This window comes from Mirounga angustirostris, unplaced genomic scaffold (genome assembly GCF_029215605.1).
Source record: "Mirounga angustirostris isolate CCGP_5_RB_7025 unplaced genomic scaffold, mMirAng1.0.hap1 SCAF_6, whole genome shotgun sequence".
NCBI lineage: Eukaryota > Metazoa > Chordata > Mammalia > Carnivora > Phocidae > Mirounga > Mirounga angustirostris.
This window is the reverse complement of record NW_026991714.1, coordinates 140,552,148-140,568,254: the sequence shown is the minus strand read 5'-3', so window position 1 is coordinate 140,568,254 and position 16,107 is coordinate 140,552,148. Positions and strand designations below refer to the sequence as shown.

Sequence of the window (16,107 nt, the reverse complement as noted above, 5' to 3'; positions counted from 1 at the left end):
TGAAATTACCTATCTTTTCATCTATTGCAAGTGCATCTTCCTTAACTCACTGAGCATAGCTCAATAATAGCTGCTATAAAGTATTTCATAATTCCAATATCTAGATCACTGTGGGTTTGGCATCTCATGGTTTTCTTTTGACACTAGGTCACATTTCACTGATTCTTCAGAAGTCAAGTAATTTTGAATTGCATCTCGAACATTGTGAATATCATTTTGTGGAGACTGTGGATTTTTTTTGATATAATAGCCATTCTAATGGGTGTTAAGTAGTATCTCTTTGTGGTTTTGATTTCCATTTCTCTAAAGACTAGTGATGTGGAGCACCTTTTTGTGTGCTTATTGGCCATATCTTTGGAGAAATGTTTACTCAGGTCCTTTGCCCATTTTTTAATTGTTTATTTTTTTGGTGTTGAGTTGTAGTTCTTCTATATTCTGGACATTAGAAGCACCTGGCTGGCTCAGTCAGTAGAGCATATGACTCTTGACCTTGGGGGTATGAGTTCAAGCCCTAAATTGGGTGCAGAGACTACTTAAAAAAATACTCTGGATATTAATCCCTTATCAAAGATATGATTTGCAAATATTTTTTCCATAAAAAACACAACTCATTCTCTCTGTGAGTTGTGTTTTTACTCTCTTGATAGTGTCCTCTGATATACAAAAGATCTTAATTTTTTTTTTTAAAGATTTTATTTATTTATCTGAGAGAGACACAGCGAGAGAGGGAACACAAGCAGGGGGTGTGGAGAGGGGAGAAGCAGGCCTCCCGCGGAACAGGGAGCCTGATATGGGGCTCGATCCCAGGACCCTGGGATCATGACCCAAGCTGAAGGCAGATGCTTAACGACTGAGCCACCCAGGTGCCCCAAAAGATCTTAATTTTAATGAAATACAATTTATCTATTTTTTCTTTTGTTGCCTGTGTTTTTGATATCCACGAAATCATCTCCAAATCCAATATGATGAAGTGTTTCTTATAGGATTTCTTCTAAGAGCTTTGTTATTTTACTTAAGTTTAAGACTTAGCTAATTTTTATATATTGTGTAAGGTAAGGGTGGTATCCAGTTTTCCCAGCTCTGTATGTTGAAAAGACTATCCTTTCCCATTGAATAGTCTTGGCACTCTTATAAAAAATCATTTGACCACATACACGAGGATTTATATTTAAGATCTCTATTTTATCCTGATTTTCTATATGTCTATCCTTATTCTAGTACCACACAATTTTGATTACTGTGGCATTTTAGTATGTTTTGAAATCAGGCAATGTTGAGTCCTCCAACTTTGTTCTTTTCCAAAATAGATCTGGCTCTTTGGGATCCTTTGGGATCCTATATGAATTTTAGGATGGGTTTTTCAATTCATGAAAAAAATGCTGTTGGATTTTGATAGAGATTACATTGAATCTATACATCATTTTGGGTAATAATGCCATCTTAACAATATCAATTTTTCCAATCCATGAACATGGGATGTCTTTCCACTTATTTGGGTCTTCTTTAATTTCTTTAAGTAATGTTTTATATGGTTTTCAATGTACAAGTCTTTTACCTCCTTGGTTAAATTTATTCTGAAGTATTTTATTCTTTTTATTACTATTATAAATGGAATTTTTTTTTTCCTTTTTGGATCACTTATTGCTCATACATAGAAATGCAACTTATTTTTGTGTGTTGATTTTGTATACTGCAACTTTGCTGTATTTATTTATTAGTCCTAGCAGTTTTTTGTGTATCCTTAGGTGTTCTACAAATAAGAGCATTATCATCTGGGCACAGAGACAATTTTACTTTTTTCTTTCCAATGTAGATGCCTTTTATTTCTTTTTCTTGCCTAACTGATTTGGCTAAAATTTCTAATACTATGTTGGATAGAAGTGGTGATATCCATGATTTTTTGCAGAAATTAGTTTTAAAGTATGTACCTATTTAACTTTGTATTCTAACTTGTTATTGAAAGTACACATCAATATCACCTAAGGGATTTTTAGAAAGTTATGTTCCCTATCTTCTCCCACAGATTCTGATTCAAGAGGTCTTGAATGGGACTCAAGCATTTAATATTTTTTAAAGCTTTCCAGATGTGTGCCTCTGTCCTACACTCTCTACCCAAAGTAATTTACCTCTGAGAACCTTATTTCCTTCATCTATAAAATGAGACTAAAAAGTATAATCCTCACATTTTTTGAGGGTTTCATTATGTGGCAGGCAGCATTCTATGTGCTTCAGTATTATTTCATTGAATCCTCACAACAACCTTTGTTAAGGTCATGGCTACTAACCCCCATCTTTACAGATGGGGAAACTGAGCCAAAGAAAAGTTTAGCATCTTGCCCCAAATCACACAACTATCAAATGGTAAAATTAAGATTTAAATGAAATCAACATGATATTAGCAATTATAATCTTTAGGATGGTGGTTGTTATATAGTATAAGCCTGATAAATATTACTTAAAATAGTAATTTTGTCATTACTATTACAGTGTCATATACTATTACTATTACTATAACTATTACAGTAAAGTTGTCATATGCAAAGCAAAACAATAAATTATTCATATGGATAGCTCCAAGTCAATAAAAAAGTTAAATGTGTTTATTATTCTCCATTTACTAAAGGCATCAAAGTAACAGTACATTTTAGAAAGGCTTCCATTAAAAACTAATTTTCCATTTAATGTCATTTATATTTTCATTCTCTACTTCGACTCCCATTGACTCCTATCTATTACTACTGCTCTACTCTATGCTACTGCACTTGACATCTTCTGATTATCAAATTGATATCCTATTTTGTTTTCCACTAATTTGAGGAATACATATTTTGCTTCTAGTTTCTAAAATATTACTCTCTGCTGGTTCTTATCTTGCCTTCTTTGACTACTCTGTCCCATTCTTTTTCTTTCTTTCCTTAAATGTAATGCTTTCCCAGTTTCTGGCTTTGGTCTTCATTCCTCATCTACGTTCCCTCTATATGTTTTCTCTGAATGATGTCACCAACTCCTCTAGATTCAGTCCCAAACCTAATGCTCTGGCTCTGATCTCTCTTACCAGCTTCACAACCAAATCTTCCCCTGCCACCTGGGCATCTTCCCCTATATATTCCATAGACATCTCCAACTAAAAATACCTGAAACAAAACTCAATCATTTTGTCCAGAATAGGCTATAGTTCCAACAGGCTTCTCTACCTCTGCTCTTCCTCCTGGTACCATATTCTACCCAATTTCTGACATATGGAAACTGGAAGTCATTCCTAACTTTCTCTATTTTTGTTCACATTAATCAGTGATAGAGTCCTATCATTATTCCTAAACATCTCTTTAATTTACCCTGTCTTCTCTTTGGCAATGTCTTTAGTTCAGGATCTTATCACAGATTGCAATAACCTGCATGCTAGGTTTCCTGAAATGAAATTCTCCCCACCCCACTGTGTAACCTTGTTTCCTAGTTTAAATTGTATTGATGGTAAAATGAGGATCATCGTACCAGTCCTACCCCTATTATAGCTTCTATCACATTGTACTATAAATACCTGCTTACATATTTGATTCCTCCACTTTTTAGTTTTATATCCCCATGACCCAGAATAATGCCTATCACATAACAGAGTAACAGATATTTGTTTATTGAATGAATGACTAAATGCTCATGTCACACCTACTTCTAAAGAACTTGAGACTGCTCACAATAAAAGATACATTTCCATTAGGATAATTAAGATAAATGCAAAAGAATAGTATGCAATAACCAATTTACTTATGAAAAAGTTAAATTTCTGGAAAATTCAGTGGCTCAAAATAAGTTATTTTCATTAATGACAGATAAATGAGGTGGCACTATATACTCATACCCCTCTTCAAAATGTTCGCCTGGTTTTCTAAGTCAGATATTTCAATCTTGACATTTTCTTTTATCAAAAGCTTTCTTTTCTTTGTTACTTCATACTCATTATTGAAGTCTGTAATTTCCTTAATAAATTTTTCTTCCTCCTCTCTCACTCTTTTCTTTGTAGCCCCCTGGAAAACAAACAAAAGATCAAATATAGATGTTAGTTGTAATAATATTTTTCTTTAGTGATTTAAAATGCAATCATTTGGAATTATTAACAACAAAAATATAAAATTATACTTCCTGGTGTTATCACAAAAATGCTTTATTCCTCCAGCAATATTAATAAAAAAGTGAAGCTATTATATACTAATAACCAACTATTTCCACATGAAAGTTTTATCCTTAATGTTTTGGGAGTATTATTGAGATAGAAATTCTACTACTCGTCATTATATCTGTGTTTATTTATGTATTAACTTATAGCCATATATGGGTGCCATTCTGTCATTGCAGTATAAGATTGGGTAAAATAATTAAATGTGCAAATGTGAAAATGAAAATCTACACTCAAAGGAATCACTGCTATAGAAAAAACAAACAAGGAAATCCAAGGAAACCTTTTAAAATATAGACAAAGGAGGTAAAATTATATATTTATTTCCAATTCAGTTCTACAAAATAGTTCACATTTTATGAAACATCAACATGAAGAAGATAGAAGAATTTCCAAAAACTCTGCACAATGACAGAACCTAAATATTACTGTATTTTTCTATTTTTTCTCAGAAATGTCAATTAATAGTGAACTACACTGAGAAACTAGACATGTTATGTATAAGCACAAAGTCTGTTGGTTCTGACTTCAGATAAATATTTTTAATATTTTTACATGTATTTTCTTTGAAATGTCAATTAATTATAAGTCACATTCCTAAACTGGCCCTGTCATTTAAAACTACTAAGTTTGTTGGTTCTGACTTAAGATAAAAAGATAAACAAAATCTGTCTCTTCACCAAGATCCATAAATATGCCTTATGTATGAACCTCTCTGTCTTTCAAAAGCATTAAAACCAAGGTCTCAAAGCCTGAGCAATTCAAATCAGTTTCACTGGGGTTTTTTATGCTTATTACAATTGCAAATAATTTCTGTATTGCATCCCTGCCAATAGAATTCTTTCTAACTATATTACTCTACCAACTGGTTTTAAATAGCACTTAATACTTTTCCATATCTGAACAGGACTATCTGCCAATATGCATACAGATAATTTTCTAACAGTACACCTAAGTATATCTAAATATTTTCAATACAGTTAGTATAATAGATATTTCTAAGTAGCTGGAGGCTTACAAAGGTTTGGAGAAGCATATTCCTCTGGTTTGTAATTTCACTACACTGTCTTTCTAAGGCATTTTCATGAATTTTCCAAAGCTGTAAGAGGAAGGCTTTTTCAGAAAACTGCTGAACCTTTAAAGAGAAAAAAACAGAAATCAGAATGAAACAATTAGTTAAACACTCAGGGTGCCTTAGCTAACAGAACAGATCTACATAGTATAAGATATTTTCTGTATTAACCTTAAATGAAAAATAAAATCCACATTACACATCTTATTTTATATGTACTATCATATATTATTTTATAAGTGTTTCACCATCACAAGTTTTATAATATTTTCCCCCAATAAGATAGGTCCCTCAATGGCAGAAAGTGTGTTTTCTTTTTTCTTCACAGTACCCAACACATTTCTTAGCTTAGGTATCAAAAGCTTTTTGACTACACATATTAAACTCTGCTTCAAGACAGCCTCATTTAAAGAACAAGTTTCTATTCTCATCACTTATAAGGAAGATATGGATGAATTAAACATGTATACAGTATGACTAATAAAATTAGATAAAATCTACAAACCATAGGCAAAAACCCCATCCCATGACTATAGTTATACTAAGAAAAACACAAATGTGCTAAAGACCTCAAATGCTTTTTTTAAATTTATTTTTTATTATTGTGTTATGTTAATCACCATACATTACATCATTAGTTTCTGATGTAGTGTTCCATGATTCATTGTTTGCGTATAACACCCAGTGCTCCATGCAGAACGTGCCCTCTTTAATACCCATCACCAGGCTAACCCATCCTCCCACCCCCCTCCCCTCTAGAACCCTCAGTTTGTTTCTCAGAATCCATAGTCTCTCATGGTTCGTCTGCCTCTCCGATTTTCCCTTTTCATTCTTCCCTTTCTGCTTCTTCTTCCTTTTTTTTTTTTTTAACATATAATGTAGCATTTGTTTCAGAGGTACAGGTCTGTGATTCAACAGTCGTACACAATTCACAGCGCTCACCATAGCACATACCCTCCCCAATGTCTATCACCCAGCCACCCCATCCCAGAACTCATTTTTTATTTTAGTACCTCATTTGGTTCTAGTTAGCAAAATACATAATAAACATTAATATTGGATATGTAACTATTATTTCATTTGGGCCATAAAGAATAGCATCTCCTGAGACCATGAATATTGAAATGAAAGTCAGGAAGCTTTAATATATAAAAGCTAAAACTGATGTCAGACTGGGAATAATCTTTCCTCTATATTCAGTACTGGCCCTCATAAGAAAGCATCACTTTTAGTTTGGGGCTGTTCCCATCTCCACAGTGAAAAGAAAAAGAAAATAAATTCAATTTAAATTGCAGAAAGTAAGATTTATGTTAGCCATAAGAACTTCCTGAAGGTGAGAGACAGGGTGTGAAATCTCTGTCCCAGAAGATACTGAATAGTAAAGAGCTTAAGAATAGTCTAGTCCAGAGGCAAAGGGTTGGCCTGAAAGATATTTTGAAACGATACGGCTAAAAAGTCCTGGAAATATTGGCATTAAAAAAGTAACAGAAAAAAAAAGTAATGGAAATAAAAAAGAAAATATGGTCTTGCATATATATATATAATATCATGGCACATCTGCTCACACCTTCAGTCCTTGGTGCTGTTCTCATCAACTCTATCTTAAGAAAGACATCAATAGAGAGTGATGAAAGAGATACAATTTTCAGGACCAAAGAAACTCAGAAAATACTTTTAAAGTTGAGGGAAGGAAGAATGGGGCAGTTAGTTATTTTACTAAGAAGACAGAAATTAGAAATATGGCCAGATCTATGAAATCATATAGAAAATGGTAACAACAGCAAACAAGAGTATGATCATGAATTCTATCACATTTATTTAGAATAAGAAAATACTTCAGAGCTATTTAGTATTTATCATATAAATAAGAATAAAATGAGTTCCAAAGAAGTGAAATCCATTAACAAAGGTAAAATAATTAAGTATAGGCAAACTCAGGACTAAAATCCAGCTCTTCTGACTTCTTTTCTCCTAAATTAGGAATAGAACTATTTCAAAGTAACAGAGATATTTCTGGAACTAAAAGGGACTTTAGTCTCTGATAAAAGCAGAAGATGAAAGTAGGTAAGTTTGAGAAACAGAAAAATTACCAGAACTTAATGAGAGAAGGCTGCTTGCAGTATATACCTAATTCTCAGAGCTGTTATTCTGGACAGCAACCATGAATGCCTGTAAAACTGCTTTGAGACCAAATATTGGGCTGGATCAATTTGGGTTTAATCCAATAAGGTATGTCGCATATGAATCAAAATTCCTGAATTCTAATTGTTTCCACCACTGATCTGTTGTGAAAGACCTATGTTGAAACCCAGAAATGAAGAAAATAGTACTTATCAGGCTAAAAATTTTTTTAAATAAGTCATAACTAAATTTATTATTCAGGTTCAGAAAAGCCTTATGGTAAGAAATAAAAAATTAAGGTGTCCCATTCCAGCTATCACCAACTAAGACCTAAAATTACCACTGTTCTCTTTCCTAAAAAAGAAAATAATTAAAGAGAACTATTAGACAAGTTGTCATTTAATTGGAATATTTTACCATAATCTGAAAAATGAAACCTATATACCCCAAATGAAAAGCAGAGAACTATTCAAAAGCTTTATAAGAAAGGTATATGTGTAAATTTCCTCTTCCCCTAAACTTCTATGGGAATTATCATTTTGAGGTCTTTTCTGCTTCTTTGTTGTTGTTGTTTTTATTATTATTGGTCTGCTTCTCCTCATCATTCCCACTTTCTGTCTTATATTCTGTCTTTATCTTTTACTTCCACATTTTCCTCTTTAAATCAACCTTAAAAAGGTCCAGAGTCAGTAACTACAGAAAAATTACAGTAACACTAATTTTTAAATTCACTTAGGATCTGTGATGAAAACATTTAACATAAAACGGAATTGGCAAATAAAGGAAAAAGCATAATAGAAAAAGAGGCAGGAGTTTGGGAAAGCTCAAGTCAGTAAGAGCAGATGCCCACAATATGATGATTCACATGGTGAAGACAGCAGCAAGTTAGGGTTGCAGAAGCTACATGGGTCTATTATTAATAGAGGTCTTTCATATTTTAATGAAACTGAAAGGACAAAGACTTTTGGATCTTCCCAGGTCCTCTCTGCCAAGTGTAAGTTGTTACCCTTAAAAAAGCTGAAATAGCTTTTCATGGCCACCTATTTGCAGAATGTGTTTCTCATTATTCCTTTTGTTCTTTTTGTTATCACAACCAATTCCTTAAACTATTATTCACACTCTTGTGTTTGAAAACCAGACCTACTGATGTGTAAAATTTAGGTAAATAATTTCAGATACAACCCCGAACATATTGCTATGATCACAAGACAAGGACATTTCACAGAATAAATTATCATGAGAAACATCTCTTTTGATGTAAAAATGATGGGTGGGGATCAGAATTGGAAAGATACTAGAAGAAATGTATAACTGAGACTTAAAAATAATTTTAACTAAGGTATAATCGACATACAACATTATGTTAGTTTTCAGTGTACAACAAAATGATTTGATATTTATATACACTGACAAATGATCACCACAGCAAGTCAAGTTACCAATTGTCACCAAAATTATAAAATCTTTTCTTTTTTTCTTGTAAGGAGAATTTTTTAAGATTTATTCTCTTAGCAACTTTCAATATCACTGACTATGGGCACCATGCTATGTATTATGACCCAAGCACTTATTTATTTTATAACTGGAAGATTGTACCCTTTGATCCTCTTCACCCATTTTGCCCACCCCCCAAACTCCTCCCAACTGGTAACTACCAATCTATTATTTGTATCTGTTAGTTTGGTTTTCCTTTGTCAGTATGTTTTGTTTTTTTAGATTCTACATATAAGTGAAATTATATGGTATTTGTCTTTATCTGATTTATTTCATTTAGCATAATACCCTCAAAGTCCATCCATGTTGTTGCAAATGGCAAGATTTTATTCTTTTTTTATGGCTGAGTGGTATTCCAATATATATTTACCTACAACTTCTTTATCCATTCATCCACTGATGGATACTTAGGTTGTTTCCATATCTTGGCTATCATAAATAGTGTTGCAATGAACCTAGGGGTACACATACCTTTTTGAATTCGTGTTCCCATTTTCTTTGGATAAATACCCAGAAGTGGAATTGCTGGATCATATGGTAGTTCTGTTTTTAATTTTTTGAGGAACCTCCATACTATTTTCCATAGTAGTTGCACCATTTACATTCCTACCAATAGGGCAAGAGGGTTCCCTTTTTACCACATTCTTGCCAACACTTGTTATTTCTTGTCTTTTTGATTATAGCCATCTTAACAGATATGAGATGATATCTCATTGTGGTATTGATTTGCATTTCCCTGACGATTAGTAATGTTGAGCATATTTCCATGTGCCTGTGGGCCATCTGTATGTCTTCTTTGGAAAAATATTTATTCAGATCCTCCACCCATTTTTAAATCAGATTTTTGTGTGTGTGTGTATGTCCACCAGCTTTAAGAAGGCAGCGGGAGAGTGGGGCACATTCCCTGGCATTAGCAGGGCAGCTCTCCTGGAGAGTGCTGTGACTGTGTGCATGTGCCAGCCACTGCTAGCAAGATAAAGGGAGAGTGCAAAAATGGTGCTAGCAAGTCAGTAAAATGGAACAAGGTGGAGGAAGAGCACAAAAATGGCACCGATCTGTAGCTCCATCTCTAGAGACAGTCCCAATAGGCCCCTGTCCCTCTGACAGATGCTTTATAATTAGCAAATAAGTTTCTCCTTCACATATATGTAGTCTAGGTGCTTTTCAAACTGCTGCTTTTGCACTAGTTCTGGGGCAAATGAGTCTACCTATGAGCCTTTTAAGAGCAGAACCTTAGTTCCCTACAGCACTTTGGATCTCCTGGATGTAATAAGCACCACTGATTTTCAAAGCCAGATGTTTTGAGGGTTCATTTCTCCCCTATTAAGTCCCAAGGACTGGTGTGCCTGACGCTGGTGTGCTGAGATCTCAGGGAGAGGCTCCATATTTGTGAGCTCCCTCCTGATTATGGCTTGCTGTGCCAAGGTAGGAAGTGGGTTCTGCTGAGACTACGTCTCTGCCTCTCCCACCCATCTCAGTGTGGCCCTGTATGTTATCCTTTGTTGTGGAGGAATTTTTCAGCTAGTTTTCAGGTCTTTTTCAGAGGGTATTTTTCCAAATGTAGCTGTAGATTTGGTGTGTATGTGGGAAATGAGTTCAGATATTCCTATGCTGCCATCTTGAACCACCTCCCAAAATATTTTTGAACGTATCTTTGCCAGTCAGGTTTGAATTGAGGCACTATCTTATATGCATGGTAGCTTGGACATCTTTCATAAATCAACACTTTAGAGACTACTAACTCTATATCCTAAGTTACCCAGGAATATCAAGGGGCTATAACAACAAAAAGAAAAGGGTAGAAGGTTCCTAGTAGCAGTAATACAAATTTCCCTTTCTCATCTCTCTTCTTCCTCTGACTACAGATGAAGAGAAAATATTTGCATGCAGCCTTAAAGTTATATTCTAGAATCAACTAGCCAAGCTTTGTCAGAAAATATTGCTGTTTTGGAAAATTTTAATTTATAGCAGTGCCAACACTCTGGTTAATTCTGCTTCCCTCAGCAATAAAGATTTTTTTCTTTCCCTGTTTTATTCCTCTTGGGATATTTGATTTTTCAACAGAGCTTATAGTTTTCCCAGTGAGCTGACTTATCTGGTCAACTAGGTCAGTTTTCAGCATAGCCATGATTTGTGACTCTTCACTATTCTTGCTGCCTGGGTGTCTTTAGGTATTTTTCTACCAGAAGAACTTGAAAATTGAAAATGACTGAGAATTCTAAATTAATGCTTAGGTCCAAGTAAGCAAAGTACAAAGCTACCCTTTGTTGTGGTTGCTGTTGTTTAAAATATTCTCAGACTTTAGGAACTGACATTTTGCTGATTAAATGATCTACCCCACAGTGTAAGGCAACTTTACATAAGAGAGTTATGTAGATTTCACATTTTAAGCTCATAGCAATTGGGGGAAAGAATGTGTTATGACTATAATAAAAGACATTTTAAATGCTAGAATACATCAGTGGATATTGTATCAACAACAGATATTAAGGTTTTGTAAAAGAAAAAGATCTGTTTTTTATAAATGTATTTCTTTTTTTAAATTTAAATTCAATTAGCCAACATACAGTACATCATTAGTCTCAGATGTAATGTTCAACAATTTATCAGTTGTGTGTAACACCCAGATGTAGTACTTAAAAGAAAACTCATTATGACACAGGAATCCTAATGTAGGAAGCTTCAGTATCAGGAAATATTAATCCTTACAATGGCTCATAAGACTTTTCATGATCTGCACTCCCTTATTCACTGTCCAACCTTATCTTCTACTACTCTCCTCTTCATTTACTTTCTCCAGCCACACTGGCCTCTTTGTTATTCCTCGGACCTACCAGGTGCACTCCCTCCTATGACCTTTGTACTGGCTGTTCTCTCTGCCTGAGAATCTCTTTTCCCAGATTCCTTCTGGTTCATTCCTTTACCTCAGTCAAGTCTTTGCTCATCTCTCATCTTTTCATTGGAGGTTATTAGGATGCCAGATAAGACCACTGCTATTTAAGTTTGTTCTGGAAGTTTGTATTAATGCAATATGGCAAGAAAAAGGAATAATAGATACAACTATCAAAAAAAAAGCTAGTACACAACTCTCTTTCATTTGTTTAGGCAAATGCTACTGTTACATACCTAATAAATCCAAATAAATCTACTGAAAAACTGTTAGAAATAAAAAAGAATCAGTAAAAAGGTTAGTAACAAATATAAAAAACTAAGTATCTTTTCTAGTTACCAAAAATTAATAGAAAAAGCATGGAAAAGATCTCATTCATAACAGTAACCAAATTAAGAATACACAAATAAGCTTAAAAAATATGAGACCTATATGAAAAAAAACCTCTACTGAAGAACATAAGAGATCCAATAAATAGAAAGATATGCTTTGTCCTTGAATGTAAAGATTCAGAGATGGAAATACACCAATTCTTCCCAAATCATCACATGAATGTAGTACAGTCTTAACTAAAACCCCAATAGTTTTATTTGTTAGAATTTGACAAAATGATTTTAAATTTATCTAGAATAACAAAAAACCTGAAAAGAATCAGGAAAATTCTAAAAAAGAAACTGTCGTCCCAGAGATTCAAAGATATTTAGTAGCTAATATAATTAAGTAAATATGATCCTGGTGCCAAAACAAACAGATTAATAGAAGTGTATAGACTATCTAGAAACAAATATATATGCATTACTGTATCATAAAGATGGTGCTTTTGGTCAATGGAGATCATGTGACATCTGCCCAAGCAAAAATGGAGGAAGAGTCATTTTTATTTAAGATATTTAAGAAAAAAAAACACTGGAAAAGTACTGGAAAAACACACTGTTTAAAACCTTGGAGTGGAATAGGCTTTCCCAAGCCTGAGATGGATTTCAGGAACAAACAAATAAAAAGATTAAAATTCTAGCAACACAAACATTCTAAACTTGGACTAAATAAAATATGTCATAAAAAGCCAACCTACAAATAATAAAATTTGCAACAAATGACAAAGAAAGGGTAATATCTGTAACATATAAAAAGCTAGATGTCAATAAGAAAAAGGCAAGGAAAGGATATGAATAGGTAAAACACACAGAAATATTAGCAATCAGTGAAAAAAAATAAAAATATAAGTAAACAGAAAGCTCAAATTAAAACTATAAAAAGATGCCACTTTTTCTTATATTTGCCAAAAGAATTGATAATTTCAATTATAAGAGTAGTGAAATCATGGGAAAATAAACTGGAACAACTTTTCTGGAGGACAATTTGGAAATTATCAAAAGCCTTAACAGTATATAACTATTGATAGAACAATTTGATTCCCAGGACTTTATCCTAAAAAAACTAAGTGCACCAAGATGCATGTGCAAGATTGTCATCACAGTGATATTAATCATAGTAATTTATTAATAGTAGTAGTAAATATTTATCAGTAGGAAAGTAGTTAACTAAAATATGATACAGCCATTGAGTGGAATACTATGCAATCATTAAAAACTGCTTATTTAGATATGTATTTACTGATATATGTGGGATACAGTAAATGGAAAAAAAGCAAATGATTTCAGAAAAAAATACATTCACTTAAATAATTCTTAAAGAAGACCTATGAAAATATTAACTATACAGTGGAACTATGGATAGTTTTCACTCTGTATTTGACCTATTCCTATTTTTGGAATAATTTGCAATAAACACATACTACTTTTATGAAGAATTAAAACAAAGCTAGTTCAATTCAGAAAAAAAAAATGTCTGCTGCATGTTCATCAAAAATAATGATAGGAGTCCCTTATATTTCCTGAGAATATAACCTACTCTTCCAGTAGCAACATAAGTAAGTGCTCCTAATAAAGATGGAGAGGAAAAGGAGCTCATAATGAAGAGAAGACGACCATTTTAGAGGAACAATCTCATCCGTTTTCCTAAGGTGGCAGTTACAGATCTCTCATTCTTTCCTCTTTTCTGTCTTCTCTTGGGAGGAATTAATTAGAATTTTAACGAGGAAAAACTGGACTATATTTAAAGCCACGAAACTAGCCTGAATCAAAGAAGCTGAGGTAGGCAACCTTCACCTTATCTTGAGATATTAACTCAGGCAATAACAATTCATAAGACCACATAAGTACCAAAGGCTCTACGAATTGTTCTCAGCAACATCAAGATCACAGGCACAGCTGTAGCCAGTTTGCTTTTGACCTCTTCCATTCACCTTTTTTGAATCCATCTGGTGTTACGGGTTCCATAGCCAACCTAAATCTAACCTTCTCAAAATAACCCCATACTCCAAAATTACTCTTCCCCTTTTCCTCAAATAAAACTCCCATTTCCAAAGAACTGCTGATGCAGTTAGATACTAATCTGATTAGGGAAAGAGCAGTAATGCACAAATACTGATAGGCCAAGAACATTTGTAATGATACTTCTTAATCTGACTCACTCGGGAGATACTTTGAAATAAGGTGACTTCTATGCTATTTGACAATTCAGGAGGCAGTACTTTATCTTAGCTATCACTACATCTTCCTCTTCTGTCAGGATATGAAACAATGGAATGCTGCAGGTAGTGATTTTTCATGTACTGCTTTTAATGGAAGAACTATAAAATGTCACCGATTCTTTAAAATATAATTTTCCTCCTCATAATAAGAAAACTTGGCACATGAGCATGAAAAGATCATACCTCAGTCAAGTATACTACAAGAAACCGGATGGGGGATATTCACAACAACTTGTCAACCAGCAGCTTTAGCTTTAGGAAGACAGTTCATTCTTTAAGAAGTCGAGCAAACAAGAATGAGACAAAGAACAATGTATATACTGTATCTGTTGGCAAGCTGTAAGTTTGGACAGTTCTCACATAACAACAGCATAAACCCCACCCAAAAAAAAAAAATACTGTGATGGAAGATAAAAAAATAATTACCCAAAAGTTTACAGAGAAAGAGTACTATAAATCTCTGTAATATATTACAGCTACAGGGTACAAAGAGATAAATTTTATCAATTATGTGATGTCCTCAAGAGAGTGCAAAGGTACGTCCCCCAAAAAACAAGAGCAAGTCAGGACATAAGAGAGTAAGATAAAAAAAAAAAAAGCTGAGATAAAAAGGAAGACAGGAAATGAAAGAAATACAAAAAAGAAAAGTAAGAGCCCAACACAGCTTTTAAATTTAGAGTATTAAATAACAGAACCAACACTGCAAAAGATGGACTCAGTAATGTAAAGTATAAAGAGTTCTCCAAGGCTGCTGAGAAGATCACGGGTTCAGAGAACAAAGAACAAAGATCTTATCTTATAAGGAATAGGGGTACTCAGAAAAGAAATCACAAGTAATAGTTGAGGTTAAAATGGGAGGCTCACCCATGGTCTAAACAAAACTAATAGGTACATCTGTGAACAGATTTGGAATTATAAGAATGAAGAAATCTGCACAACCAACCAGGGAAGAAAAGTGAAAACAGGCTACCTAAAGAGGATTTTTAAAAAGCAGGCTGAGGGGCACCTGGGTGGCTCAGTCAGTTAAGCGTCTGCCTTTGGCTCCGGTCATGATCCCAGGGTCCTGGGATCAAGCCCCACATCGGGCTCCCTGTTCAGTTGGGGAGTCTGCTTCTCCCTCTCCATCTGCCTCTCCCACCTCTCCCCCACCCCCGCTTGTGCGCACATGTGCACGCTCTATCTCAAATAAATAAATAAAATCTTTAAAAAGAAAAATAAAAAAATAAAAACCAGGCTGATTTCAATATTTCTCTTCTGCATTAATAGATTTCAAAAATCAGTAGTGCCACTTACTGTGACAATCACTGGGTGTGTATGTAAGTACTGAATCACTAAACTGTACACCTGAAACTAATATTACACTATATTTTAACTAACTGGAATTTAAATAAAAACTTTTAAAAAATCAGTAGTGTTAGATCGACATAATTTTCTAAAAACAGGTATGAGCCAAGAATTCTGTATACAGACACATTTTCATTCAAGTGTGAAAACAATAGAAAGAAATTTAAGATCTTAATGGCTTAGAAAATCCATCATGCACATATTTTCCCTGAAAATTTACTTGAACAATTATACAGATTGACCAAAAGATAAAAAAGAAATAAGAACCCAAGAATGAGCAAGTTGAAGCATTAAAAAATTTTAAAGTTAAAGAATTAAAAGTTAAGAATTCTGTTTAATATGGCAGTCTAAACAAATGTGGGAAGGACCCACTTTCTACTCAAATACAGAGAAATGCTATATAAAATAGAACTACCTTTAAA

General features: G+C 33.7%; 1 protein-coding gene across 1 annotated transcript in view; it reads right to left on the bottom strand.

Moving 5' to 3' along the window:
* CCDC172 (coiled-coil domain containing 172) overlaps positions 1-16,107 on the bottom strand; it is a 56,338-nt gene that overhangs the window by 26,968 nt on the left and 13,263 nt on the right. Inside the window, exons 3-4 of the mRNA XM_045876304.1 lie at positions 5,190-5,306; positions 3,857-4,022 (exon numbers count right to left, since the gene is read on the bottom strand). Coding sequence (XP_045732260.1) covers positions 3,857-4,022; positions 5,190-5,306 — 283 coding nt within the window. The remainder of the gene's footprint in view (positions 1-3,856; positions 4,023-5,189; positions 5,307-16,107) is intronic.